We start from the raw sequence: 27,645 nt of genomic DNA on the forward strand, positions 1-27,645 counted from the left end.
TTTTCTCTTCATCTTGTAGTCTTACCTGACAAAGAGGCTCAATACTCATTCACCCTCCAGCTTATGGATATATGCAACAGTCACCTACTTACACCAGGGCTGAGTCTGCAGCAATTTCTCCCTCAGACCAGGAGCAATCAGGCTTCTCTCCCTGCAAGAGTGCCCTCAAGAGAAGCAGTTAACATCAAAGATTTACCTTAACCACCTAAAAATCCCTTGGTTGCCAGAGGAGCAGTACAACAGGCTTTCAAACACAGAGCATCTGTGACAAGACAAAGCCATTTACCACTCATCTTCTGAAGAGTTTTATACTCAGAAGATTCCTGCAAGGGGCATGAAGAGATGCCAATGTGCATGTAACCTACACCATAGGGAACAGGAGGAAAGGCCCCAAAGGTGCATTGAAATGCCCTCACAGGCAAGTGTTTTAGCAGTAACTTGGGCATAGCAAATAGACTTTAGTCTTCAAATATTAAACTTACGGATCCACAGCAGAATGACTTCAGCAGAAACGGTAATCGGAAGCAGGAACTTAAAAAACAAAAAAAACCACACCAAAAACAAACCAAAAACACACACAAAAAAGAAATAGACCCCAAACAAACCACCCCCACACACAACAAAAAGGTCTCACAAAACCACCCTTCCTTTGACCTTCCTCAGAAGTCAGTGTCAAACAAGTACTTCACAGAGTCTGAGACAAATATCCATCAGCACATCCATGATCCACAACACTGTTCATAATGCAGTTTTATTTTTCCTTTGTACAAAAACAAATATAAAATTTAAATCCAATAGAAAGTGTGTACTAGCAATGACAAGTTTACATTACAATAAGACAGAACAATGTGATGTGTATTGAACACCACATTAGTTTTAAAACTCTCAGTGATACATGCACTATATAAAAACCGCTAGAACTTTTATTCTATTTCTACCAAGAATATCCAGGTACCAAGATACTCAAGAACCAAAAGTAATCTTGCTAGGTAGTATCTACAAAATTAGACCTTTCCCACACACAAGAAACCAACATTAACAGAAACGTTTATCATTCTTTGTTAAAATCCTCTCACAAAAAGCCATACACAAAATTCTTAGTAGATACAGAAAAAGCTCAAAAGCTGTTAGCATAGGTAACCATTCAGTAGTTTAGAGAATCTTTTAGACATTTTGAAGAGATACTGTAGTTTTCAATTTGTATTTTTCCCCACAAAGCCAGAACTATGTTGACTCCCGTTTCAAAACCTAGTCAGTGGTCAAAACTAGCTCTTGAGTGAAGTCAAAGAGTAGTGTACAAAATATTTAACAGAACAGGGGTGTGCCTGTTTACTTCTTGAAGAAAGTCTTTTCCACATTCAAGGTTTGTTTATTTGTCCCATAAACAAGATTGTACCTGAGGGATGAAACAAAAACAAGGATTACCATAGTCTGTAAACAGAGTTAAACTTTTCCATGAAAGCATGAAGTCCACAGAGCACAGCCAAGCCACCTCGTCAGTCTTGTCTAGCCTCCCTCAAGTTTGTGAGCCCAGGGAAGTGTATGTTTGGATAGGTGGCCAGCTCATATTTCTAGAGACACACAGTTCTGTTGATGCTCTGTGGAGCCTCGGGATGGGGACAGGGACTATTGCCAGGAGCCTACTCTTCCCCCAGTGCTGGCAAGCTGCATCTTGTTCCCTGCTAACTAACATATCTGTCATACACATGTCACTGCAAGAAGTAGACAAGTTACTCAAAGTAAATGGGGAAATTCTTCTTTAGGAGAATCAGCCCACACTGCTGATCTCTGTATTTGAACACTCACTTCTCTTCAGAGCAGTTTGGAGCAACACCTTAGACCCCTGAAGCCCCTACTCTGCCTTTGCCCTGACTGTCCATGAGAAAGCTGGGTCCTATTCAGCAATTCACTATCAGTAAAGAGTTGTTTCCTCTGTACTCAGAGGAACTCTGGCTCTTCTTCCATAAATCTACCATGCTTATTACTGTTAGCACAGCAGCCAATATGTATTTTTTTCACTGTTCTGAGTTGTATTTCCAATAAAATAATCTAATAATAAAAAAATATTTAAAATGTACTTGCAGGATTTTTTAAAGTAGTTATTCAGTAGCTCCACACTTCTTTTGTCACAATAAATAACTGATACTCAACTTCTAAGCCAAAAAGCACTTCCAAATGCTGCTTACCTGTAGGATTGTGGCGGATGAAAAATACAAATGGTCTGTCTACTATGAACCATGGAGGAGATGACCTGGCTATTAAAATTGCAGCTTGCAAGAAAGATAAGATTTAGAGTGAGACAAATCAAGCATCACAACACATTACAAACGCTATCAAAGTGAAGTTTCCTAATGTGTGTCTGTGTGTATATACATGTATATGTGTGTGTGTGTATATAGGCTTGCATGGGTGCAGACAAATGCCTAAAACCTACCAACTTGGACATTTAAAGCCACACAGGTGGCATGGTAGTTTTGCAGGAAGGATATTAAAAAAAACCAAGACCCACAGAAAGCTGGAAATATGTCTTGGGCTGTCACCCAAGCATGTAGTAGCTCGGTCCTCTTTACCACTTGGATAGCCAGAACAGTACATGAGCGGCCAAAGTGTAAGCTATTAGGAGACACTTCTCCAGAAGTAATCCTGTTAGTATTTCTTACAGTGATTAACATGGGCAAATTAAGATTTTCCTGAGAAATTACATAAAATCCATCAACTGATCTGATCTGAAGTCAGAGCATACTCCTGCAATGGTCTTCAAGTGGGCTATCTTTGCTTAGGGCTATAGCCTTATAATGGAGTTTTTCCAAGTCTGACACTTATCAGTACAGTTGCTTACTTGTTGCTGCAGAGGCTTTGGTTCCATCTTCACTAACTTCAATTTTTGTCTTTTGCAGAACATTAGATACATGAAGACCTTCTGTTCCTGAAAAACCCAGGGAGAACAGCACTTTCAGTAAAACTTCCTGAAAGAATCCTGAAGTACCTTATAGATAACAGCTATGCCAGTATGGCTTAGAATAATAAAAGCTGCTGAAATCCTGAAGCTGCAGTGAAGAACACTACTGGGAACATCTTTGAATGCAATCACTGAATAATTGCAAAAACAGAGGATAACCTAACTTACTCCTCCTTCCTCTGTATTTACTAGGTTTTCTTATTTGATGGTTTAAGTTAAAACCTTTCACTTGCAATTTTAGTTTTAATTTAAAAAAAAAACCACCCAAACCCTGAAACAATATGCTTCCTGAATTTAAGACATTAATCTCAATGTCAGGGAGAAAAAAATGCACTTAGCAACACACCTTGCTTTCTGTGAAACACAGAATTTTGTTTTCAAATTAAGCCAGCACAAGGCAGGATTTTTTTATTAGTTCATTCTGCATAAAATAATCAGAGAAGGGAAATAAGATGGCATTTTACAACCATGAGTTGAGGTATCCACACTCTATTTTCATATACTTATATTTACAACTCTGGGTTGGTCCAGTCCCTTACAGTGTGAATGCAGTCCTTGAGCTCTCCTACAGAGCTCAAGTCATTAAACACATACCTCAGGGAAAGTTACATGCTGTAGCTGCAGTATTTGCTACAGTATAAGGTATGGTATTGTTATAAGTCTTGCAATAGATTTTAGACTGCTTGAGACCCTCAGGTTGCATTATCAAACCTTAATAAGCTGGCTGACAATTTACTGCTGTAATGCAAAAGAGGGAGGGCAGGGGGGCGGGAAGCCAGAGCCATATCCAACAGAAGCAAACAGTCATGCCTGGCTGGTTACAACGTAAAACCTAGCTCCAGTGTCATAGTAACACAGCCAAGACAAAGCAGACAACTGCACCGGCAAAGCAGCGCTTTATCCAGTGCTAGAAACTATGAAGGACCAACATGAATTAAACCAAACAAACAACTTACTTGTTATTTTTGCAAAGTTTGCCTTTGACTGGTCAAACATATCTGTAATCCCAAGTGCTTGCAAAGGGTCCTTTAGGTCTGTTTCTGCTTCTGCTGTAAATCTAGTTCAGACAAAAAAAAAGAAAAGAATGCATCAGGAAAGTCACCCTGTATCAGATGAGATACACATAAATAAACCCAAAACACTCCCTGAAGGAGAAATAGATTATATTAGTACTTACTTTGGTAAAATAACCTGCACTCTTTTTGCTACCATGGTTGTCATCCAGCTTCCTATTGTTTTTGTGCTGATGTGGGGAATGATAGCAGAGAGTGGTGTTGTGCTTTCAGTAGGCAGTGCAATCAACATGCTTATCATTTCACCATGGTATGGCAGCTCAATGATATTATACCACAGCTCATTTGGAGTACTTGTAGTGCCTAAAAAAAAAGCAAAGCTAGTGAGCCATAACCTTAGAGTCTTAAATGTCCATTTTACCTTTGGATATCTACAGCTATAAGAATCTGAGAGGAAAGTTTTGCCTATGTCTTAAAATTGACTAGAGTCACAGTCTTCCTGCTAGGCAACCCTTCAAAAGGCCTGGGCTCTGTACAGATGCTAGCTTGACAGAAAGCACAGACAGGATGACACCGAAGAGCAAATACTCGTTTGATATACATACTGTTTCCCAGGCAAACCTCATCAGCCCAGAGCAGCAAGCCAGCTACATTAGAAGTGACTAAGTCTGCAAATCAGCAGGATCTCTACCTCAGATCTCATCTGTACCAGAACCAACTGTGCACAGAGACAAAAAGCAAGGAAAAGCATCTTTCCAAACTGAAGAGATCTTGTTAGACAAGCTTCTTCCTCCAAGATTTATTGCAAGAGCTCCTAGCTCCTGTCTGAAGCAGTCCGTGGCATTGACTTAATTTTCTTGTTTAATAAGGATCTGATTAAAAAGCAGTCTTAAGCCTTTCAAGATAGTGGAAAGCAGCCACTTCGAGGCAGTGCACAAGGCCAATTAGATGAGGAGGAGTGAGATAGCAACACCTCCAGTTACTGCAAGTGTCAGGAAGACTGTCTTTGAGCAACTCTCTCTTCTTCCAAGTTCCCTTTGGTTACTGTGGGATTTCTGGCATGTGGCTGGGAAGCAAATGCTTTTTATAGTAGTTTCAAGTGAAAACTCGTCAGTTTAACTACAGACAAGATTTCAGGCAAAGTTTTTGGATAGCAGCAAGATCTTACTATCTTTCCCCTTTCTTCATCTAAACCCGCACTTGTCAGCCCAAGCTGGAAAATCAACAGCTTATTACAAATTTAATCTTGTTGCCAGGGCCACACAACCTGCCTTGACCGAGCTCATATTGCTATGGAACTAGCAGTATTGCACTTATTTTGCAGGAATAGTGTCAGGCTTGGCACTTTCATTATTTCCTTTTATTATGACAGTGGTTCTCACACTAGAACCTACAGACCTGCTGCTACAGGACAGTAGCACAGGACAAGGTAAACTGTACAACAGGTAAGCACTGCTTTCCTGATCTGCTACACACTGCTATCATTACTGAGGCATCCCAAACAGGAGGGGAGCTCCGCTTCAGTCAGTTTAGGGGATTGAAGATGCTTAAGATATTTAAACTTTTAAAGATCCCTTTGCAACATACATAAATTAGAAGCCCTGTGTTAGGAAATCCAGAGGTACACAAACTAAAATGAGTCCTAACTCAGCAGCATTTCTTTTGTTCCTTTCTAGCCTTAATAGCTTTTCTAGCTTAAAAACAGGCCAACATACTAGAGATTTTAACCACCAACAGAAGTCGAAAACCTTCAAGATAATAGTCTTGCTAAACCCCATCTTAAGTTAGGAACTTCTTTGAAACTCCACAGATTAGTATATACTACAGTAGGCTTTCCCCAACTCCCCCAACTCACCATTTCAGCAATCACAAAGTATTACATTATATCGGCTCTAACACAGGTTTGGGACAGAAAGTCAGAGCTGTTTAACACAAATTAGCACAACTGAAAGTAAAACATGGCATTTAAAAGCACAGTGGGTCTAGCTTTTTTGATTTATAGCAAGCTGTATTCTTAGAGCTATTTCTCAGATTGTATTTAGCATACAAGGAAGCAAGTTCCAGGCAGCACTTCTTGGAAGGATGCAACAGAAGTTTTTATCAGAGTATCAATCTTACTTTGACCACTAAAATCCCCACGGGGCTGCAACACTAACTCTGAAGTAGGTTGTCAGTCACATCAAGCTGCTTGTGTCAGCTCTGAGAGTCTCTGATGGAAGTCTGGCTGAACCTGCTGAACTTCTTTTCACTTGTGACTCAATCTAAAGAACAGTTTCACACCTCGAGAGATACAGCCAACATACTAACCCTGTGCTACTCTGGCTCCCACAGGACTGGGGACCGTGCAAGTCCCGTTTCTTTATACAGAGTAAAATATAGATTGATTTTACTCCAATCTTTCTTTCATACACAGCTCATCACCAGGTAAACCTCTAGCATTCTGTCTCGGCAGCTTTCCCTTATTCTCACCCCTTAGGAATCCATACTTTTTTTTTTTTTCTTTTCACAGCAAAGCTTAAGTAACATGCAAATTTCTCAATTTGGGTACTTCAGATTTTCCTTTTTCAAGGTAAGAGGATAAGGCAAGTACTTTGCCAGCCTATTCAACCTTAAGCAACTGTTAAGTACCTCGCACAGCAAGCTCACCCATGCCCCAGCAGCACAGACTTCTGTAACACAAGCCACCTACATCAACTACAATAAGCAACACCACTAAACACCACAAGTTCCTGTTTAAGTTTGAAAGAAAATAGCTAATTTTACAACCATTGGTGGTGGTACTGGGAGTCACTGAGCTTACCACAGCGGAAGATAGACAACTGGGACAGCATGGGAACTTGGTAGGTCTTCCCATCAGCTCCATAAAATGGACGTTTCTTTGTATTTTCAGGTCGAAATCGTGATTTCCATAAGCCCTTGAAATACACAGCATTTACTAGAACCAATCTGGTCAAACTGCCTTCAATATCATCTGGAGCTACAACCTGATCGATCATACCTGGAAAAAATAAAGGAAGTCTTAAGTATTTGCTGTCATAACACTGGCAACTATTCATGAAGAACCTGAAGCACTTATTTTAAACCTCTTGAACTGGGTGCCAGCTCCTCACAGGACAATACATTTCAGATTCATAAAGTCAATGGTATTCTTTGCCAAAAAGTAAGCATTTGGGATAACTAGAAATCAAATATATCTTGCTAATTGATCGTCCAATGTTATATATAACAACTAACAAGGCCTTACCCTTTCCAGAGTGTAATCAGATCTGAGACTCTAGTTACAATGTTAATAGTTTCAGCTGAAACACCTCCCCATTCACACACTGGTTGCAACATTGCTATGCAAAACTGGTGATGTGGTCGAGAAAGAATTCCACAGTCTCATTTCACAAATACCACATCCAACATCGTTAACACACTCCTAACATCCAGGAGGCACTGGTTTTAACTCCAAGAGGTATCAAACATGTAGTTCACCCAGACTGGGAGCATGTTGAAAACGTCATCTCTGGTGTTAGCATGACAACCAGATGCCGAGAGGCTTGAACCATGAGGAGTTCTGTCAAGGCAAGGTTAATTAAGAATCCTCCACTAAACCTGAGTCCTAAGAACAAGGTTATACCTTACAAGAGGTTAGGGCAGTCAGAGCAAAATCTAACTGCTCTACAGCTTTCCACAAGTCTGATTTCCTGAGTAATAACATCCGAGTTGCCTGAAAGTATCTTTTATGTTTCAGAAAGCACAGCTCCAAGAGAACTCTGCTTGGATTTTTCATCGGTTGCATGAATGCAAAGAACAGAAGCTTCCCTGATCCCATGGGCAGATGGACACACACAAAACACATCCCTCCAGGCCACTAGGCAAATCTGTTGGGGCAGCGAGACTGCTGATTTATGGCCCACCGGCTCTAAAATACCACACCAATGTCAGCTAAAAGACAGTTTTGAACTGCAGGGCAGAGCTTTCTCCACGTCCCCATCTTTCCCCAGTATTTCCATCTGAATCTGAGCTCTCAGACACCACTCTGCCACACACAAAGGCTCTCACCAATACTCACCCCTTGTTTCATTTTTCACCCATTGGTTGATGGAATCACATGCTGCATTTGGGTCCTCAAAGTCCACACTCTTGACGCTGCACTGAAACACCTCTTTGTTCCTTGTAACAAAAGGCACTTCCATTTTAAAGCCATTCTTTGCAAACACTGCATTAGCAATTGTTACAATGTCTTTATTCTTTTTTGAGACTATGAGCCTGTTTATCTTCTTTAAGGCTTTACCAACTCCTAGTTGGAAAGAACAGCAAATTTATTTTAGAATAAGATGATGAACAGTTACTTTATATGCAACTATTAATGACATGAAAGGTCAGACACTAAGTGCTGGACTCGAAAAGGTGACCAAAGCAAGCATTCCCATAAGAATTCCAATACCCATTTCTGATCTTTCTTCTGAAGATTGCTGCTGTTTCCCAGCAAAAACATAACCTCCACTGTGATTTCTGATGCCTCTCTAGGTGTCTGCTCAGAATGCACAGACAGTGCTGGAGTAACACTGGGGTTCAAGTCTTAGTGTGGAGCAACTAACCACACTCTTTCACAGAACAGATGTTTCAAAATATGTTTCATGTCATAAAAGCCCAGGTCACTTGTCAGTTCTGTGACAGTGACAAAGAAAGTTGAGGGGTGAGTCTGCTCACTCAAAGCGCTCTGCAGAATTTGCATAACAAGTGGTCTTGAACCTCAGAGTGTAAAGCAAAAATTGTTTTCAACATTCTTCCTTTCCATTTATAGCAGAATAAAGGAAGTTGTCAAGATTTCTTTGATAAACTGTAAGTCAAGTCTTTGTTTCCTTCAAGAGTAAATTCTGGCCTAGCAGCTACAAGCAGGAATCAATCTGTTAACACATGAGGTTGTCTCTAAAAAAGGAAAAAGGGAAAATAAGTAGGTTCCAGTGTTAGAGTCAAGATCCTTAGGACCTGAAAGCAATGGTATCAAGTGCTTGCTAGCTTCTTCACTGTGTATGAGAGAAGGCATATGGCACCACAGAAGCACTGCTGTGTTCACCATACCCAGTTCTCCCCAGTGTTATGGCTTATGAAGGAGTGCTTGTCTACACAGGGAAGCCATTGCCAGGCAAGCAACTTCATGTTCAATCATTATATTGAACAGAATCCTTGAATGGCTGTTATTACAGCAGTTATTAATGGATTCCCTCTGTTTCCCAATACAATTTAGGCAGAAACATTTCTAGACTACTTCCTTATGTAGACAAACATAAGATTAAGAGATATGAAGTGAATAAATTAGTTCAGAGTTATTCTCTTAACTGCATGTAAGAAAAAGCCTCAGATGGCTTTGCTGTTTCACGTATCATGAATGCTCTAAACAGTACCATTTGTATGAATTTCTACATGTTCACTCTCCAATACCATGGGCAAATTCTTTTTGAGAACATACCATAACAGAGGTTCTCAAACTGTATTCTGTGGACCACTGGTGGTCCACGGAGCACTTGCTGGTGGTCCGGGGAGAGCTGGCTGGTCTCATGATGCTGGCTCTCCTCTTTGCTTCCAGCTGCTAAATTGCATTAAAAGACAGCTAAAGGACAAATTAAATACTTTTCAACTATTACCTTTCCAAAGAAGCAGTTGCAGCAGTTGCCAAAGAACTGCAAGGCAATCATGAACAAGAGCAGAGGAAATCTGTGCGACGAGATAGGTGTATCCCCATCCCAGAACAAGTCTTAATAAGGTACTGGCTACCTTCTAAGGTGTTTGAGAACCTCTGTGTCTCACAGTATTAGGACTGCAGGCCAAATAAAACAAGTTGATCTAGTACTTAAAAAATTTTGCAAGTACTTGTATTTTGAGCATTCAAATGTTTCTAAAGTTGATCATCCAATGAAGAGATTTCAATCTCCAACATTTAGATCTCAAGCTGTCAAATCATTTTGCTACACTTTAAACCCAGGACCAAAACAGCAAAGCAAATGAAGACAGGACAACGTGATATGACAATACTGCTCAAGATTCAAATGTGCACTTACCTCTTGGAGAGTTTCCTATTCTTGGAAATAAGGGAGCATGCTAGCACTAAGATGTTAAGTCTTGCTGGCAAACACTCACAAAAGTAGCGTGTAAATTAAAGCAGAACCTTCAGTCTACACACTCTCAAGGGGCAGACATTGGCAGAGGAATATAAACACAGATGCATGCAGTGTCAGGCACAGAGGCAAGCAGAAATGGCCGTTTAAAGAAGAGGGCACTACAGGATACAGGGATCCTGACAGCAGAAACACATGAACAAAGCCAAAGAGCAAAGTGAAAGTATCAACAGTACAGTTAGTTTGCATTGTTTTCAGTATGGTGCCAATAAAAATATTCTTTTGCCCTGTTATCTAAGGAGTAACACATCAGACTGTTCAGTACAGCCTGAAATGGGGTACTGCAGCCTTGGTGTATGGTGTTGGCACTGGACTACCTCCCACACTGCTCTGGAAAATCAGTTTTGCAAGGATGAAGGCAGTTCTAGCCAGGGCCTTGAAGTCATTAACGAAGCTGCTTATGAGCCAGTTGGAGTGTATGTACATGTCCATACTCAAATTGCCAATTAACTTCAAGTGTGTCCATTTTGTGCTTTGGTAAACAGAGTTAATTGGTGCATGATGCAAACTACCACACTTGGAAAGCTACCTCATACAGCACGAAGAGTCTGACAAAACACACCCAAAACCACCTCAGGAATCACTGACCATTTACGCTGTATCTCATCATAGTTGTCAGCTGCTTCTTTGTCTTGCCATCAGCTCCCAGCTGCAACACCCCCAGGACTGATGCAATCCCATGAGGAGAAACAACAACATTGTCCTGAGGCTTAGCTTTCACTATTTGATTGAAGACCTGGATTCCAACATCAGAGCTAAGCTCCTCCAGAGGATAAAAACTGAACTGGGAACATACAGACATTAAATTCCCAAGAACAAAGAGGAGGGAGAAGTGCCAGTTCATGATTTCTGGTTGGAGATACCTGTAAGAAAACAAGGGGGGAAAGTTAAGTCAATTTTCACAAGTACAGCATTTTTATTTTTAACGTAAATTCTTATTAACCTAAAGAGCAGTCAAGTCTTGCACATGTGGCACAGACCATTCACAGAGTTCTGGCAATGGGACTCGCACCTACATTTTATTTACCACTACCAGTATTTTAGACTTAGGGGTTTCCAGATGCAAAGATAATCATAAAATAGCCAGTCAGCACCTATGTAACAGGAAAAAAGCCATAAAACTGGGAAAGTACCTCTCACCACACACAAGTTGTTAATTTTGTTTTTCAGTTAAATGAGCCTTGGCATTCTATTTAGACTGCCCTTTAGGATAAATTAGTGCTAAGAAGTGATGTGGCACGGTCCTCACCCACTGAGATGTGATGCACGGTACACTTATAGATCATTTTCTGCAGTGAACAGAAGCATGCATATGCAAACAGACCTTCTATCGTGGGAATTTACACCTGCCTAGAACAATAAGAGTTAGCTGCCTAATTGGTATTCTCCATAATGGGAATGTAGAGAAACTTTCAGATTTTAAAATGCAAAGTTAAGTTTGGATTTCAACCTGTACTTTTCCATTTAAGAAATTACAGCAGCTACTGAGTACAGAATGAATTTAACATTCAAAACGGGCCTCTCTTCATCTGCAGGTCTAACACCTTACAGAAGTCAGTATTTGTACCCCCATGATCTCCTAGGAACTGAAGCACATGCATTAGCAAGTTTATTCAAGACCTCTCAGCAACTGATTATAGAGAACCAAGCCCAAATCTTAAAACACTGCACACTGTAACTACTAGGCTGTATTTCCTCCTCATGAAACTGCAGTCAACCCGTTTTTTTGCTGGGGCAAACAGATACTTAGAGAAAGTCATGCTGTCATTTCATTAAATTATGTTCCCCGCTCACAACATTTTTAAGACATTTTAGCTGCACAGTTAACAGCCCTGACTTCTATTTTCAGAACAGCAGTGAGCCTATTCCCTCACTAAGCTGACTTTGGCACTCCAAGAACACACTGAGGTGTTAAGTCTTTCCAACACGTTGAGGAATCAGCTGGTTCCCTCGTTCACCAAAGGCTCCCCAGGCTGCACAAGGTACACAACGGAACAAAGTGTCTTTTGCATAACACGTGCAACAGCTCCACAACAGATCTGTGCACCCCGTGAGCCCCCTGCGGAGCGTGGCTGTCCCGGCGGCAGCCCCCGGGGCCGCAGAGCTCCGGCAGGAGGATGAGGCGGCGCTCGGAGTCTCCCCCGCGCTCCAAGGGCGTGCGGCTCCTGGAGCTGCCATCGCCAGCCTACCTACGCTGCGAGCTCAAACCGTGCTGGAGCACTTGATTACCAGCAAACCAGCTGGTGTTTGCACAGATTTGTTTAATCGTCTTTTAATAGCATGTACTTTAACTGTGCTAAAACACTTGAAAGTAGCAAAATACAGCGTTTCCCACTTTCTTCTACACCATTTCAGGGGACAGAATTGGCTTTGTCAGAGTTCGCCATTGCAACACAGAATAAACCAAATGAAATATTGCAGGAGTTGAAGACATCTTTCTCCCGCCCAATCCAACTGTTATTATGACCAGAAGAGCTTGGACTGAGTTAAGCTATGCAAGAAAAAGTCAAAACGCTGTACTACAAAGCAGGGTAACAGATCACCCAATAATTAAGTAATTTCATTTTCACCAATCTAGTAATCCCCCAAGCATCTCTGAAGTTACTGAAGTACAATTCCTTCTATAGAAGCTCCATACCAGCCACCAACAGGAACTACTCAAGTTGAATCCCAAATTTAGGGTGGATTTGGCCACCTGCAGTTGAGACACCCAGGAAGAAAATCCAAATACCATCAAACTCCCTGATGCATGTTACACGAGTCACCCCAGGATTCATCTTGCAGCTGCATCACCATCAGCTACAGAAAGAAGCTGTCATGGAGAGAGTCAGGAGCCTGACAGGGAAAATGAACTTGTACGGTTTTTATATGTTCTTCAGTGTTGTTCTTTGATACTAGTGCAAACCAAAAACCCTCTAGTTTTGTTCTTGAGAGCAAGGCTTCCCCTTCTTCCACGAAGCAGCTCTTCACTGATTGCAAAGCTCTCTTGTAGAAGGCAAGAGAAGATAGGGTTGGGTTATAAGGTTTCTTTGATGGTTTGGTGACCACGTATTGTCCCTATCTGGACACTCAAGGAGCAGTTTAAACAAATTCTTAATCCCACTATTAAGCAACCTTTTACCCTCACCAAATATCTTGGCAAAAAGAAACCTCAAACCCCCAAAACTTTCAGATATTTTCACTTGATGGACTTGGAAGAAAACAGTAGTTAATGTTGGTGCAATACTGCCTATAGCGATGGACAAGGACAGTGCCAGATAATCACAAAGCACAGTTTGAGCTGCAATTTAAAAACTCAGCTTTTGTTCGAGGCAGCTCCACCTGGCCCAATCACAAACCAAGGGAGACTGGGCTATTTTGAGCACATCTACACTTGGCACATTACACATCAAGAAGCATATTACGAGGGCACAGACAGGAGTGACACTTCTTTGAAGTCAAATAAAACAACATTTCATTGTCATTTATGCACTGCATCTGCACAAACATAACTGAAGTCAGACATTCCTCTTTTTGCCTTTACCGCAATATATCGCGAGTCCATAAGTTTTCTACTTCACTGGTGACAGCCCCTGCCAGACTCAGGGCAACAGCCTTATATTTTCCCCATGGCACATGTGAAGCCTTGTCAAAGCAATCCAACTCTGTCCCCAAGGCCACTGCTGCCGGATTTTTATTTTGTTTGGTTGGTTTGGGGGGGGGGGATTTGTTATTTGTTTCAAACAACTACGTTCTGCACCTGGTTTTCCCAGAGCCCTCCATGTTTTCCTCACCTCTACCCCCTGACACACCTTTAAGGCAGGTTCGTCTCTGTCTTGGAGCACAATCTCCAGCACATACCTACTCAATAAGTGGAAGTCATGCAGTGCTCTAAAAGCATGGGAAAAGCATAGAAACACTTTTCAGCACTCATTACAGAGCAGACCCTTCTTTATCTGGCACTGCTATGTCTACGATGCAACAAACAGGTAACTGAGGAGAGAATTTCATCTTTGAGCGGAAGTGGCATCCTTGTTATTAATGTTTCTGTTATGGATGTCAGTATAGTCAACTTCCATGCAGTAATAAGAAGTGCATTTGCATATCCTGAAAGAAACAGCTTAAGTACAGTGCAAGGAGAAGAAATCCAAAAGGATATACTATGTGTAGGATGGAAAACAGCTGACTTGCTATACAGAATACCAACAAGCTTTCATAACACTGAAGTTGAAAACTTAGTGATAGTTAAATCTGAATCTAATGCTTCAGAAAGCCAAACAAAAATACAAGCTAGGCATTTCTTTGCCTATGACCTTTATATATTTTTTACAAAGTTAACTGAGAAGGAGGAAGGTGTACAGGCAAATTCGTTTGCATAAATGTGGGCTTTTGAAAGGTGCTGGACCAAAAAAACCATCCCTCTTGAGGGTAGGCTGCCCACTGCTTAAATTGAGAAAACTTACAGGAAGGACATCCCACAACTTAAACTTCTTAATAGGCAATGGAAATACTGTCACTAACCCAAAGAAAGGTACCTAAAGAATAAACAAGTGAAAAACCTCAAACAGTCCCCTGGCAACTTGTTATCCAAATCCAGTTCTTAACCCTGATGCTAAAGGTTCTGAACAAAGCAGGTGCCAGTGTCACACATTCAGCTGTATGAGGGATGCCACGTCCATGGCAAGCACACCAAGGCCTCCTTAACTCCCCCTGCCTCACTGAGCAGCACCACACCAAGTCCTGTACACCACACTGAAGTACTAGTTATACCCATATATAACTGCAGAGCCTAGTTTAAGCAGCTATATAATTTTTAGATAACTATTTCAGTCAGGCACAGAGCTCTGGGGAAGGCAGGAGAGGAAGACTGCAGCATGTCCTATCCGCATGGATAGTTCTGTATTGTTTCATGACAAATGATGAAAAGTCCTCAGGATACCAACCTCTAGATAATCTCAGTTTCAAGTGTGTGTGTTGCAAACGCTAAGCCTCAGACATACTAGGCAGCATACTCAGTTCCCACTAGACTCAGCTATTCAGATCACCCCCACAATATATAAGTTTCTGGCTGAAATTATAATGGAAGTAGTTATGTCAACAAAGAGCACACAATGCCTCCAGCCACCATTTGTAGACTGCTTGGTACAAAAGCAGAGTTATATTAATATGAACTGTTTATTCTGGGTCTAGAAAAGCATTTGGTGAAGCAGTGAGAATGGAGATCCTCCTATAGGAAAGAACTAGCTTAGGAAGCACTTGGTTTTCAGAGCACCACACCAAGCCGCTGCACTCTTCCCAAGAGGAAGAGAAATTAGTTTAGTTCAAGATCAGAGGAAAAAACATGACCTGAAAAAATACCCATATTTAAAATCTAAGCTGGAGAAAATACCTGTCCCAGAGAGCTGAAGAACACTTTGAAGTGAATTGAGGAAGAAATAATGAACTGTACATGGATTTTTAGGTACCTGTACTGACTGCACTTCTAAGAGACACCTCCAAGTGTTTATTTTGAAGGCTGGCTTCAACAACAATGTATAGCCCAAAAGGCTCCTTATTCCAGCTGTAAGATTGATTCTGCAGTTTCTTTAAAGACCTATCACGCCATCAGGAAGTTTACACACCAGACTGAAGTTCTGTGAATAGTTGTAACCAAAACAGCAGCAGGAGCAGCTAAACAGACTAAAACTAAAAAGCAGAGTCTCACAGCATTGCTGGTCTCACTGTATTAAGCCCAAAAAGCTCAGATCCTCTGAGCTCACGTGGCAGGCACTGGGCAACCTGTGTACCCAGGGAAACTCAGCCCGGAACAAACATTCAGGGACCTCTCCAAGTTTGAGATGTTGATGATTCCATGTCAGTGCCATCTGGGCTACTCATTTAAAAGTCTTATTTCAACTGACATGTGAGCTCAAAGAAAGCAGCTTCACTTCAGGCATTTAACCAACTCTTTCCAACAGGACTGAATAAATACTCAACCAAATTTGTTAATAGTCATTTAAAGAGCTGGCTGAGCACACAGCAATTGTTTCTCCCAAGCAAAGAGACCACTCTGGTTGCAATGGGAAGGTCACATGCTGAGTCTTGTTTTTCAAATGATGCCCACTTGGCAGCATAATTAAATATATATTAAATATAATTAAAACACTCAAGCCTGTCTTCTCCCCATCACAAGTGTTCATAACTCCCCTTTTGCCTAAGCCTCTTACATCCCAAAGCCTTCAGCTTTGGTATCCTCTCCTGCCATATTCTGAATGCAGGTGAGTTCAGGAGTGGCTTCTTCCACGCAGTAGATCTGTGAAATGGTTCATCTTCCTCCAGGTTTTCTGGTAAGTCCTGAATGTTGGCTCTCCCTTTTTAACTAACAACTCATTCCATTATTACTCAACAGCTGGAAAGTTTACTATATGCAGAGTGTTACCAAGAAAGGATGATTGCTAGCTTTTAAACAGCTCAACACTTATATTGCTTTGAAGAGAAGTAAGTTACTGTCAACAAGATATAAACAACTTGTACAGAGAGATAAGCTGGAAGTGATGGTTAAAAAAATAAAAATTTCCAAGTTAAGATATTTGTCTGATTTCAGGCACTACAATCAGAGTTTCACATAACTGCAAAAAAGCATGGTAATGGCTCAGGCTTTCCCATCTCAACCTTAAACCTTTGTTTGTTACTCCTATTCCTCTCAGGTTTTTAGTGCATTTGTGTTTGTTTCACGATGGGCCATCTCCACCTGGAATGCCTGTTCAGCTGTGTCCAACCAGCCTCCCCTGCCAAGCAGGAATTTCCCATCAGAGCACCAGCTTGCCAAATGAGGCTGGTCCCAGATAGGAACCATCTCTTGGTCCAAGAACAGCTCCCACAAGAGCAGAACGTTACAAGTTTAATGCTTCTTTATGAAGAGTCCTGACCACCATCACTTCCTGGAAGTTTCTGCTAAGCATGAAGTGAAGAAAGAAAAGCTCCATTTAAAACTTTCTATAACCTTGAGAGCAGGGTCTCCAGTTCATAAGCCAGACTGATTTCCTCACTCGTAGCTGTCTTCCACAGCATTTGGTGGTGGTTCATGGTAGTTCATTATCAAGACCAATTTCACATCATGCAAAGCTGACCAGAATTTTTTACTTCACTGAGTTATAACTGTACCACAACTGTACTACACAGGCACTATTCAGAGTTTCAAGAACACAGATAGGCATTCATGTATCGTTTGCTTTTACTTCCATCCCTTTTTCACATAATTAAAAAAACAGCTTCAGCCCTACTTTATGAAGCAAATACAGTTTGCTGATATGATAGGGAAGGGGTTTATGGAGACAATTCTGGGACTGCACAGTTCTACCACAATTTTCAAATTTTATCTGCATTCTCTCCTTAATGTAGGCTCAACAACTGTTGCTAAAGTTTCTATGTATTATTTACTCCTGTTCTTAAAGTAGCTTTTCCACTGAATTCTCCAAGATATATTATCAAGTTTTACAGTATCAGGAAGGTTAAAGAGAATTATGTTTTTAATTTACTTGTGTCCCTTTATTAAAGAAGTAGCTTTGTTGATCTTAGTTCTTTATGCAATGTGGTTATATTAATATAATGAAGTAACAAGCTTGAGACAGTCAGCTCATCATGACTAATGCTGCAGAACCAGTTTCCCAAAAAGAGCAGTGTTTCACAACATGGTGGTGAGCCTATACCCTCTTGCTCTGGATTCACCCCAGCAGAGGGAACAGTGGTTCAACAATCATAGCTATTGCCTAAACTCAAGCTCACATTTTAAGTCTTTTGTGGAAGGAGCACCCTGTGGAACCACAGTTCCCACATGTACTGTACATTAACAGTGCTTATTGTTAATGCAAGCATGGGCTCCTTAGGAGCTAAAGGCAAGCCTACAATTGCAAGTTCCCATTAATACGAAACACGGTATCAACTCTGAGATAATGGGCTGAGTAAGTACACATTTATGAAGTAAATAGTCTACAAGCTGTTAGACTAACAATGGCTGGTGTCTTATCAGGTATCTCACCACTACCTTTACTTTAAGTCCCATTTCTGCTATAGGATTTGACCTTTCTTTCTTCTTTAAAAAATATTAAAGGGAAACCCAGTACCCTAACTAATTTTCACTTGATGCAGCTATCTTGGCATTGTCTGATACCAGGCCTCTTGCACCTCTATGCCCCTGCAGGGCAAACAAACTTGGTCCTCTTCTCTCCAGGTAAATTTTAATCTGCTGGCCAGTGACTCATGCCCTGTCTAACCAGGCTGAGAGTAGAAGAAGCCTTGTGGAAATGGCTCCATGGCCACTTGGAAACTGTGTGGACAGCTCTGCTTGGAACAGAGTGAATGCCAAGAGCTTTCCAGTATGCATCCTTCTTCAGAAGGGTTAAAATACTAATATCTATAACACTTGGACTTAGAGAACTGTCAAGCAAAGAAAAAAAAATCTGTATAAGAAACAAAAAAAGCTAAAGGTATAGAATTAAATCCTCAACCCAACAGTGAGAATTTCATCAGATTTTTCACAAGGCATGAGAGTTGCTGCAGAGTATAGGATAGATGACAGTCTGTCTTCAAATTCTACACCTTTTAGGTTTAGGTTACTCCACAGAAGAGGTACTTATATTTCCTACTAAATAGCACCCTTCAAAACCCAATTTTCATCATTCCACACCCTATGGTTCAATATAGGTTTACAGCACAACTGAAAGTCAGGTTTTCTATGTAGCAATAATATTTTTATACTCCTGGTAAGCTAAGAGAGGTGGCAGAATATATCAGCCACATGACATCTAACCTATGCATGCTTGGCTTAGAGATGCTCAACTGGTAACAGGAGACAGACTCCCAGTCTTCCAAGTGGCCTTCAAGAAATCCCACTTAAAATAATCGAAGTAATTCAGTATTACTAATGTTTTACTTACACTTCCTTCTATAAGAGGAAAGGCTCTGGCAGTAACAGTGTTGGCAGTTCTCTAAAGTTACACAGTTGCATTTAATAGATGCTTCACCACAAAAAATAAGTTGGAACTCCAGTATTCTCTGCTCATAACAAGAACATCTATAAAAACTTGTACTTAGACAAATTCATCAATAGCTGAGACCTGATACTTTAAGCATTTTTATCTAGAGAATGGAATGCTACCAACTGAAAGCTACTTGGGGAGATCAGGAATACTGACTAAGCATTTACTGTACTTGTGGTTGGAGATCTGCAGAGTAATAGGTGACTAGCCTTTTATTTACTTATTAATCATACTGTTCAACATTAGCAATCAACCACTTCCTATTTGCTAGCTAATTTAGAAACCACCTTCTCATCTGAAATACCAGATAAACGTAACTCAAAGTGCAATGTAATCAAGTTATTAGTACTTAAGATAAAAAAGCATACCAAGTTTCTGTATCCAGTTCAGTATCACTGAAACAGACAAACTCACAGGAACATGAGATTCTAGTTTTTAGTGGCCTTTTCTCAGCCGTTTCAGAATGAGGTTGAAGGCTAGTCAAAAAAAAGATAAGGGTACTCACATTTCTCTTTATAGCACATAGACATTTACTTATATTTATCCTGACCCCCTCCCAGCTTCAGAAGCAGAACTAGTCAACCACAAAAGCACCTGCAGTCACAGATGCTCTATGGATGTAGGAATGAAGCATTGTGCTGGGAAACCTATCGATATGCTCAGATTGACACCTCTCCAGTCATCTGCAAGAGGACTTACATTAGCCAGTTAATAAGAAAATTACCAGCTCTTTAAAGGCCTGTATTTAACAAAACACACTCTTTAATCTAACCTCACTTCTGACTGATGCCACTGGCTTTACTACAGGTTTCTGGAAAGGCAAGACTTAAATTTCCATAGGAAAAAGGAACAACTGAGTATGAACTACGCACAAGAATTCTGCAAGAGCAGGTCATGACCTGGTATATTAAACCATCTGATTTAGTTCAGCTTGAAAGTTTGTAGGCTGAGTTGTGAGCTGTGTTGGCTGAGAAGCCTCCGCAGAGTCCATCACTATTTCTGTGATGCAGATGACGAACCTCTGCAGAGGAAGTAGGCAATTAGCTGGGAAAGCAGCCTCTTAAGCTGAGCTGCCAGAGCAGCTGGAGGCCTCAAGCTTGTTTCAGTGCTGAGAAAGCAACATGAACTACTCCTAAAGAGGAGAGTATATGGCAAGATGGAGACATACAGCTAAACAGATAACCCACCAACTTCTACACAGTGTTTCTTAGATTACTTATGGATGTAAAGTAAGATAACAGAATGAAAGAGGAAAAGTTAGCTACATTCTGCTGTCCTCTTGGTTTTGTATCCATAGCCCATCAAGGCCAATGACAAACTGCTCCTTTTCCATTAAAACAAGAAACTTCAAAACCCCTCAACTTTGGTGAGCAGAAGCTTGCACTTCAGACCAGAAAACAGAGGCACTCAGAAGCAGTGAAAAACATCCCTAAATACTACAACATGCCCTTCTGCAGGAATAGAAGTTTAAAGTGCAAACTGTTAAATAATGCAAAAGGAACGTAAGTAAGAAACAAGGCTTGGTCAAAGCTACATAGCTGATGAACATAAATTCATATCATCTGTACGTCAGCCAAACTAAGGGAGCTAAGATATACCAGCATTTCTCAATAGTGCTTCTGGAAACCACAGTGGGATTCACGACTGTAGCTTAGAGTTTCTTGACTAGTATTTCTCACAAACAAACCTACCTGCATGCTGAGGCTACTACATATACACAGACTTGAGCAGGTGTCTTATCTCCAGAACTCACTGGAAGTCAGTCTTGACACCTTCTACAATTGCTTTCATGGTTCCATGATACCAAAAGGAAGTTCACACCACTTTTTCTAAAGCCCAAGAAGACAACAGAAAACTGCCTGAAGCCCACAGTGATGAGTATGAACAGCAAGACTGGGATTTCCACCATAGAGAAATAATTCCACAAGATGAACACTTTTTCAAACTTAATTATGCCACAAAGACGTTTATTTGACCCCAGCATAAGGCATCTTTTCATTTCAGGCTGAAAATACAAGAAAAAACATCTTTCTGGCTATTAAAGGTGAACACCAGATCACAGATCAGATACAGAAGCTGGCAAATAGCACATCTTTCCACAGACATTGCCTAAGAAGTGGTGCTAAAGGATAAATGCAGCATTTCAGTTAGCATTTAAGTGTATTTCAAGGTCACAACAAACAGCTCAAGAACCTATGATTAATACTAGCATTGCCACTAAAATTGCCCCATCCTCTCCCTGTCCGTGATCACTGGTTCTCACTTTGGCAGAGACCTCATCTCTGCTTGCAGAAATATTCCTGTAAATAGAGTAGTGAATGAGAGTCTATCACTAAGAGAGACAGGAAAAAGCAGAACACAGGACAGCTTTCTTTCCATAGCATGCTGGCCCAAATACTCCTGTAGCTACAGCTGTAGAATGCTACCAACCTTTATTTTCATGTCTCTTTGCTCTGTTCCCACCCCACCACTTTAATGATCTTAGAGGAGACATACCCAAATATGTACATGGTTGCCCATACTCAGCTTTCTAATATTTTACACAGAGAAGCTGTCTACTGTAATAATAAAAAACTCTTATCTTTTCATATATCTCTAATTTACATTGTTAATCTTTAAATTACTATGTAGATGACTGAGTACTTCATGCTACTGATATCTGTTCTTCAAAGCTAAGAGGCAATTCTTTATATCACTCTGCTTATTCAAATGTTGTTAATGGCTGGTGTAGGTGCACTGTGCTTACAAACTAGTACTTTGCTGTAAAATATGATTTGTAAGTTATGTCACAGGTGATTGGGAAGATGCTCAGAGGTACATAAAGATGACAGACTGCATCTAGCAACAAGTTACAGATTAGTGATGATTAATCCATCTTTTCCCTGTCTTCCCGTGTATAAAACCTTTGACCCTAGAGAACAGTAGAATCTAGTTAACAGACCAAATAACTGGAAATGTTTTGATGATCAGGCCAAATTTCCCCCTAATTAGTATTACAAAAGCATGCTCTCTCATGCATGTTTGTGATTAAGCAATTCAAGCAGTCCAGACGACCCTAACTCCAGCTTCCAAAAAAAAACCTTCCACCAAGCCTCAGCTTTTTCTGGCATGAACACACTAGTTGTCTAGCAAGACTCAAAAGCCACAACTGGCTGCATGAGCCAGGTAGATACTGAGCCCACCATCAGAGCAGCAACAGAAATCTCTGGCCAGAGCTCCCTCTAATCACTCATTTCCACTGTAATTCCTAGCAACAAGGAGAGGTGATGATTTTTATGTCCTTATATGCACACACACTTCAATCTAGTCTAAAAATGCCTAGTGCAACTTACCAGGCTCTCTGCTTGACATTTTTCTGCCTAACAGTATTCTGTTAAGAAGCTCTAGGACTGGAACACACTTCTGGCTGTGCAATTTAGAGACCCACACTAAGTCTCCACATGCCATTAAGCCATGCTATTCTCCTGGTTGTCAACGACAACACCAAACAGAAGCTTTAACACTACTGTATACACCTTGAGAAAAAATCCACTGCAGGCTTCTGTTGTTTTTTTTACTGACAGGAGTTTCTATTGCCTCCCACATGAGATACATAGAGCTATATGTAGATATATATATGCAACTAGTGATGGCCATATCACCATTCAAAGCAAAGAGGAATTCTTCTATCATCCTGATATTTGGGGAGTGCATAAAACAGTAATACTCCGATAAGCAGTTTTTCAGCATCTCAAGAAAACTGACAAAATTTGCTTACAGGTTGTTTGATATACAACTTGTCTATAATTGTAAAAAGCTGTGGAATAGCCCTCATTACTCAAAAGTTTACCCCTGTGCCAAACAGCTGCTATTCTTATAAGTATAATCACACCCCATAAAATGCTAAAATTCAAAGGTAGTACATCTTGTATATAGTTAAATTAATCTGCTTAATCATTCTGCTTTTTTTATTTGCACTGGTCTTCACCTTACACACTTCAAAGACTCATCTGATCACTCAGCAGGCACTGCAGTTGCTTTTCACTTTCCTCATGGATGTCTGCAGCTTCTCCGATTTTTCGAAGCTACACAGCAGCACAGCTGCTTACACCTACGTACATTTTGTGAATAGTCCCTCTGAAACCAGGTTTCTAAAGAATTCCTGTGGCAAGCTGGGGGCAAGACATTACTAAATGTTCATACAAGAGAAAGTGAAATAAGAGGTCATTTTTCAGTGTAGTAGAAAAAAAAAAGTCCACCAGGTTTCTCTTTCAGGAAGTTGCCCAAGAATGCAATTAAAACCACAAAAACAAAACCATGTTTCAGAATCATATGAGGGCACGAGAAAGGGGGAGAGAAATAAATCACACAAAGGCCTGTAATCCATCAAAAGATATTCCCTAGTTTTAAGGAACATCTGACATTTTAACACCTATTCGTTATCACAATGGTATCTCCAAAGGTTGAATTTCTCTGGGAAGATCCTTCTACACTGCACAGTACTGAGCCAAGATATTAAACATCATTTTAACAAGAGACAAAAGACTCTCTCCTGAGGTGTACTCTTTATTTCCAAATATTCCAAGAACTCAGTAAAGGAAGCAGCACCCACGTTAGTTAAAAGGGAGCCAAGGTCAGAGTTTTAGCTAACCTGCTTCAGCACATAATGTGATGGCACCAGATCTATACAAATCATGCTTAAGTATCAGAGTATCACTATTCCTCCGCAAACGGCAATGGCTGTAAACGCTGCTACCCCGCTACTTTATCATTCGACGTCCAAACAAAATTTCAGCTTCTAACCGAATTATGATTTTTATTACTTTTATTTAGTACAAGAACAGCAAGCTCTCGCTCACAGGAGACAGGAGCGAAGCCAGCAGTTTCCCGTGTCCAAGCTCTCGCAGCGCAGCCGGTGCTCGGGCAGTGCCGCCTCTCCCGCACCGCGCGGGACGCGGCGGCGATGCTGCGACCCGGCCCTGCCCAGGCACCGGGGGATACGGGGACCATCAGCCTTGAAACCTGCTTCTTACGCGGGGGGAAAAACTCCTCCGCTTTCAAAAACCCAACACGCGGGAGGAGAAACTCCCCGCACCAGGATCCCCGCTCCCGCCACAGCGCCCACGCACCCAGCTCTGGGAAACTTGTAGGAGCGGGTACCAGGCAGGGCACACCGCAGAGCGACCACCGCGGCCCCCGGGATGCCAGCAGCGAAACTTTGGGTATCTCGGTGCGCCCAGCCCGGAGCCCCGGTCCTGTCCTCTTCCTGCCCGGCCCGCGTCCCTCCGCACCGCGCTCAGCGTAGCAGCCCCGCTCAGCTCACCTCTCCTCTCCCGCCGCTCTCCGCCCGGTCCCGCCCGGCCGCCGCTGTCCCTCCGCCCTGCTCGGCTCGGCCGGAGCGCGGCGCCGCCGCCCGGCGTTTATAGAGCCCGCCCCGCCCCGCCCCGCCTCGGGCAGCGCTGCCCGCGGCCGGCAGTGGGAGCGGAGCGGGGCGGGGGATGCACCGCCCGAGCCCGCCCCCTGCTCGCCGGGCCGGGCCGGCCGTGCCCGCTGATACCGAGTGGGAACTCACCTCCCTTCTCCCAGGCCGGTGCCCCTGCCCCTCCGTAGCTTCACTGGCTCCGCGGGGAGACGCGGAGGGAGAGCCGAGGCAGCAGTTCTGTTGCCCAGCAGGCGAGCCAGGGGATGGTGAGAGGACAGAGACCACCGAGGCGTCCTCCAACATTATGAGGCCCCTTCCTGGCCAGTGGCATGGTGGGACACTCGAGGATTTTGGCCAAAGGGACACCTCCTCTCAGCACCCACCATCGCACCCACGTCCACTAGCAGCCAGGACCTCAGCCGAGGACCTCAGTCGCTTGTATGGCACTGTGGTCTTAATCTTCCCAAACAACGTGAGGGATCTCAGGCAAGATGCTCCTCCAGCATGGCAGCACAGGCACAGGCACAGCAGAGTGGCAGGGCAGAAGTGTAATCCTGGGAAAACACGTGAACCTCAACACAGACTGACAGCCCTGGACTCCTCAGCTGACAAAGCACAAGAAGCAATTTCCATTCTTCGTACCAAAACGGTGCTGTTGATAACTTCAGAGAAATGGACAGTGTGTTGGTTTGGCAGCAGCACCGCCTTGTTAAGTCATTCTTTCTGCTCCTATTTTCCAAAACAATTTTCATGCATGGCACAGCCCAGCTTTGAAGAAACAGGATGAGTATGCAATAAACCACATTTCTTCCCTCAGGAGTTTGGACTCTTCTGGATAAAAAATCAAAACAACCCACCTCCTGGCATGATCTGGAACAGCAGCAGTGGCAGCTTCTCTTGGTCATTAGAGTGGAGAGCCTTGTGTCTGTCAGGGTGGGCTCTCTCAGTGGAGGGACCCTGTGCAGCCCCCAGGCTGGAAAGAAGGATGAGGGAGGTGGCACAGCATGGCCATGCACAGAGGCAAGGAGCTCAGCCTCATTCAGGGCAGGGGCAATTTAGGTGAGACAAGGTCCTGGAACCAGCTGGCTGGGCTGTCCAGGAGCAGTTTCTTTGTAGACTGCACCAGCTGAGGTGGACATTTCTTAGGCTACTTACTAACTAGCTCAATGTTCTTTTAATTAAACTTTGGCTTCTTTTCCCAAAATGTTTCATACCTCCTTTCCTACACAGATCTATTTCTGAGCTGGGAATAGAATTAATTAAAAACAACAAGACAAAAAAACACCTGCCTTTTGCATGACTTTTCCTATTAGCAAAGACAACCTTTGAGTATCCACTTTCTCTTAGAGATGAAGACAGAAAGCTGTGTAGACCATGTCAGATCTCCTGCTCACCTGCTTAGTATCATGAAAACCACATGGGAAAATATAATTGAAGGTTTTAGGATCATTTTGGTACAATCTGGTTTATGGAAAGGCAGCAGAAGAGGCAGACCCTGACTAGCTAGCTGAACTTGGGGCAAGAACCCTGATCCTAGACTGAAAGGCTGAAGACCCAAGTCAACAGCCAAGCCCCCAAATAGCCTCAGCTTGGATCTGCACCCATCCTCTGCACATGCAGACTTTGTCTTTAGTAGAAATGAGACAGGGATAAGGAACTTGCATTCCAAACAAATTCCACAAAATAGTCTCAGTTTTGATTACGTCCAGTTTGGACAGCACAGGTCCAATCCAATGAAACTGGAACTAAAGAGTAACAGCCAGAAGTGCTGTTTCTCACATTTGCTGTTGCCATGTTGCCCAAAGCTCATTCAGTTTTTTGCTGTGGGCAACCACCTCCCACCCAGGCAAGAAATCACTTTCTCCTCCTTAGCAAATGGTTTAAGTGATAAAATTTGTGCCCATTAAACAGTTAACTAGTCACACTTTTTGGAAAGAGGGAGGCACCACACCTGTTGAGTACTTACCATCAACAAAGAAATGATTTATGGAATCAAGCATGACACAAAAATAGTTGAAGTCAAAAGGAGTTTGGAGTGAAGTTGCACAACATTGTCCCACCCAGCCAAACAGCTGACAAAAGGGGAGCACTACCATCACCTCTTTTTTCCTGGGTCTATCCCTTTAATGGTCCCAGAGCCTCATCAACTCTGCTGTTTGACCAGTCCTTGTGTTTCCCATCTCATCCTGTCAGGGATAAAAAACATTGTGACTTTTTTTCTGAATTTATTCTCTGATTCCTTTAGGTGAGATACACTTGGTTGCTACTGAAATTAATTTCATAGATAAGTACCTATGCACAGAGATGAAAGATGTGTACATGAAAGCAAAATTCACTGACAAGTTGCGCCTGCTGTGAGGCTACACTTAAAAGCACTGAGGTTCTTCAGATGGTATCTCACCTTAGAAAGGGCAGATTTCAAACTGTATACCACATTGCTAATGAGGATACAGGAAATATCCATTTTTTCCATTTGAAGCAAAACATCTCTTCCCACAAAGGGAAATGTTGATGTTTCCCTGTATGATTTAGACTTAAAGAGGAAACTGACAGGCTGAAAGTCACGGTGAAATATAAAAACTGGCTCCAACACAAACAAGCCTAAGCTTGACAAAATAGGCTGTAGTTTTAACAAGCAGCTTAAAAGAAGATCGAGGTGGAGGTCCTTTATGAAAGCTACTGCCTTTCGAGGCCAAAAATATTAGAGCAGAATTTTTCAAAGAGTTATTGGAAAACCTATATAAAAGGGGGGGGGAGGAGGGGGGAAGAAGAAACTTCCCAGTTCACATACTTGTTTTATAAAGCTGAAGTAAAAAAAAAATATGGTAAAAGTGATAAGCCTATAGAATTTATTGTTTCATATATGGTTTTGACAGGTTGCCAAGAGAATGGTGCTGCTCTATGGAGAGTGGAAGAAATAACATTTTCTTTGCTTTAGATTGTTATAAAATTTTCAGTTCTTTACAAGCCCCCAGATGGTTTTTATAACCCCTTCAGGGATTGCAACATATTGACTGAGAAATACGGATTTATATAGCAAACTACACCCTCTCATTGCTGGCAAAAATTACTGCTTTGTATATGTATATACACACAGTGGCTGAATATAAAT

The 27,645-nt window shown here is 41.9% G+C and overlaps 1 protein-coding gene across 2 annotated transcripts; it reads right to left on the reverse strand.

The window, feature by feature from the left end:
- Positions 1-737: 737 nt before the first annotated feature.
- SERPINE2 (serpin family E member 2) lies at positions 738-24,538 on the reverse strand. 2 transcript variants are annotated; one of them, XM_071566365.1, is made up of 10 exons: positions 24,435-24,538; positions 10,725-10,999; positions 9,431-9,550; positions 8,030-8,257; positions 6,773-6,970; positions 4,137-4,335; positions 3,916-4,016; positions 2,840-2,926; positions 2,187-2,270; positions 738-1,396 (listed from the first exon to the last, which is right to left on the reverse strand). In XM_071566365.1, exons 2-10 carry the CDS (start codon positions 10,978-10,980, stop codon positions 1,359-1,361), a joined length of 1,311 nt encoding a protein of 436 aa, XP_071422466.1. In that variant the 5' UTR covers positions 10,981-10,999; positions 24,435-24,538; the 3' UTR covers positions 738-1,358. The 2 variants fall into 2 exon arrangements, with proteins under 2 accessions (XP_071422466.1, XP_071422467.1); XM_071566366.1 differs by lacking the exon at positions 9,431-9,550.
- Positions 24,539-27,645: the final 3,107 nt, after the last annotated feature.

This window comes from Pithys albifrons, chromosome 11, assembly GCF_047495875.1.
Source record: "Pithys albifrons albifrons isolate INPA30051 chromosome 11, PitAlb_v1, whole genome shotgun sequence".
In the NCBI taxonomy this organism is placed as follows: Eukaryota; Metazoa; Chordata; class Aves; order Passeriformes; family Thamnophilidae; genus Pithys; species Pithys albifrons.

Bases quoted from the DNA above. Each gene is read 5' to 3' on its own strand.
- SERPINE2 (XM_071566365.1), bottom strand. From the start codon at position 10,980: ATGAACTGGCACTTCTCCCTCCTCTTTGTTCTTGGGAATTTAATGTCT. The intron at 4,336-6,772 runs GTAAGCTCAGTG...CTTTTTTTTTAG, and splicing joins GTTGTCTATCTTCCGCTGTG to GCACTACAAGTACTCCAAAT. The intron at 2,927-3,915 runs GTAAGTTGTTTG...TGGGTTTTTCAG, and splicing joins AAACTTTGCAAAAATAACAA to GAACAGAAGGTCTTCATGTA.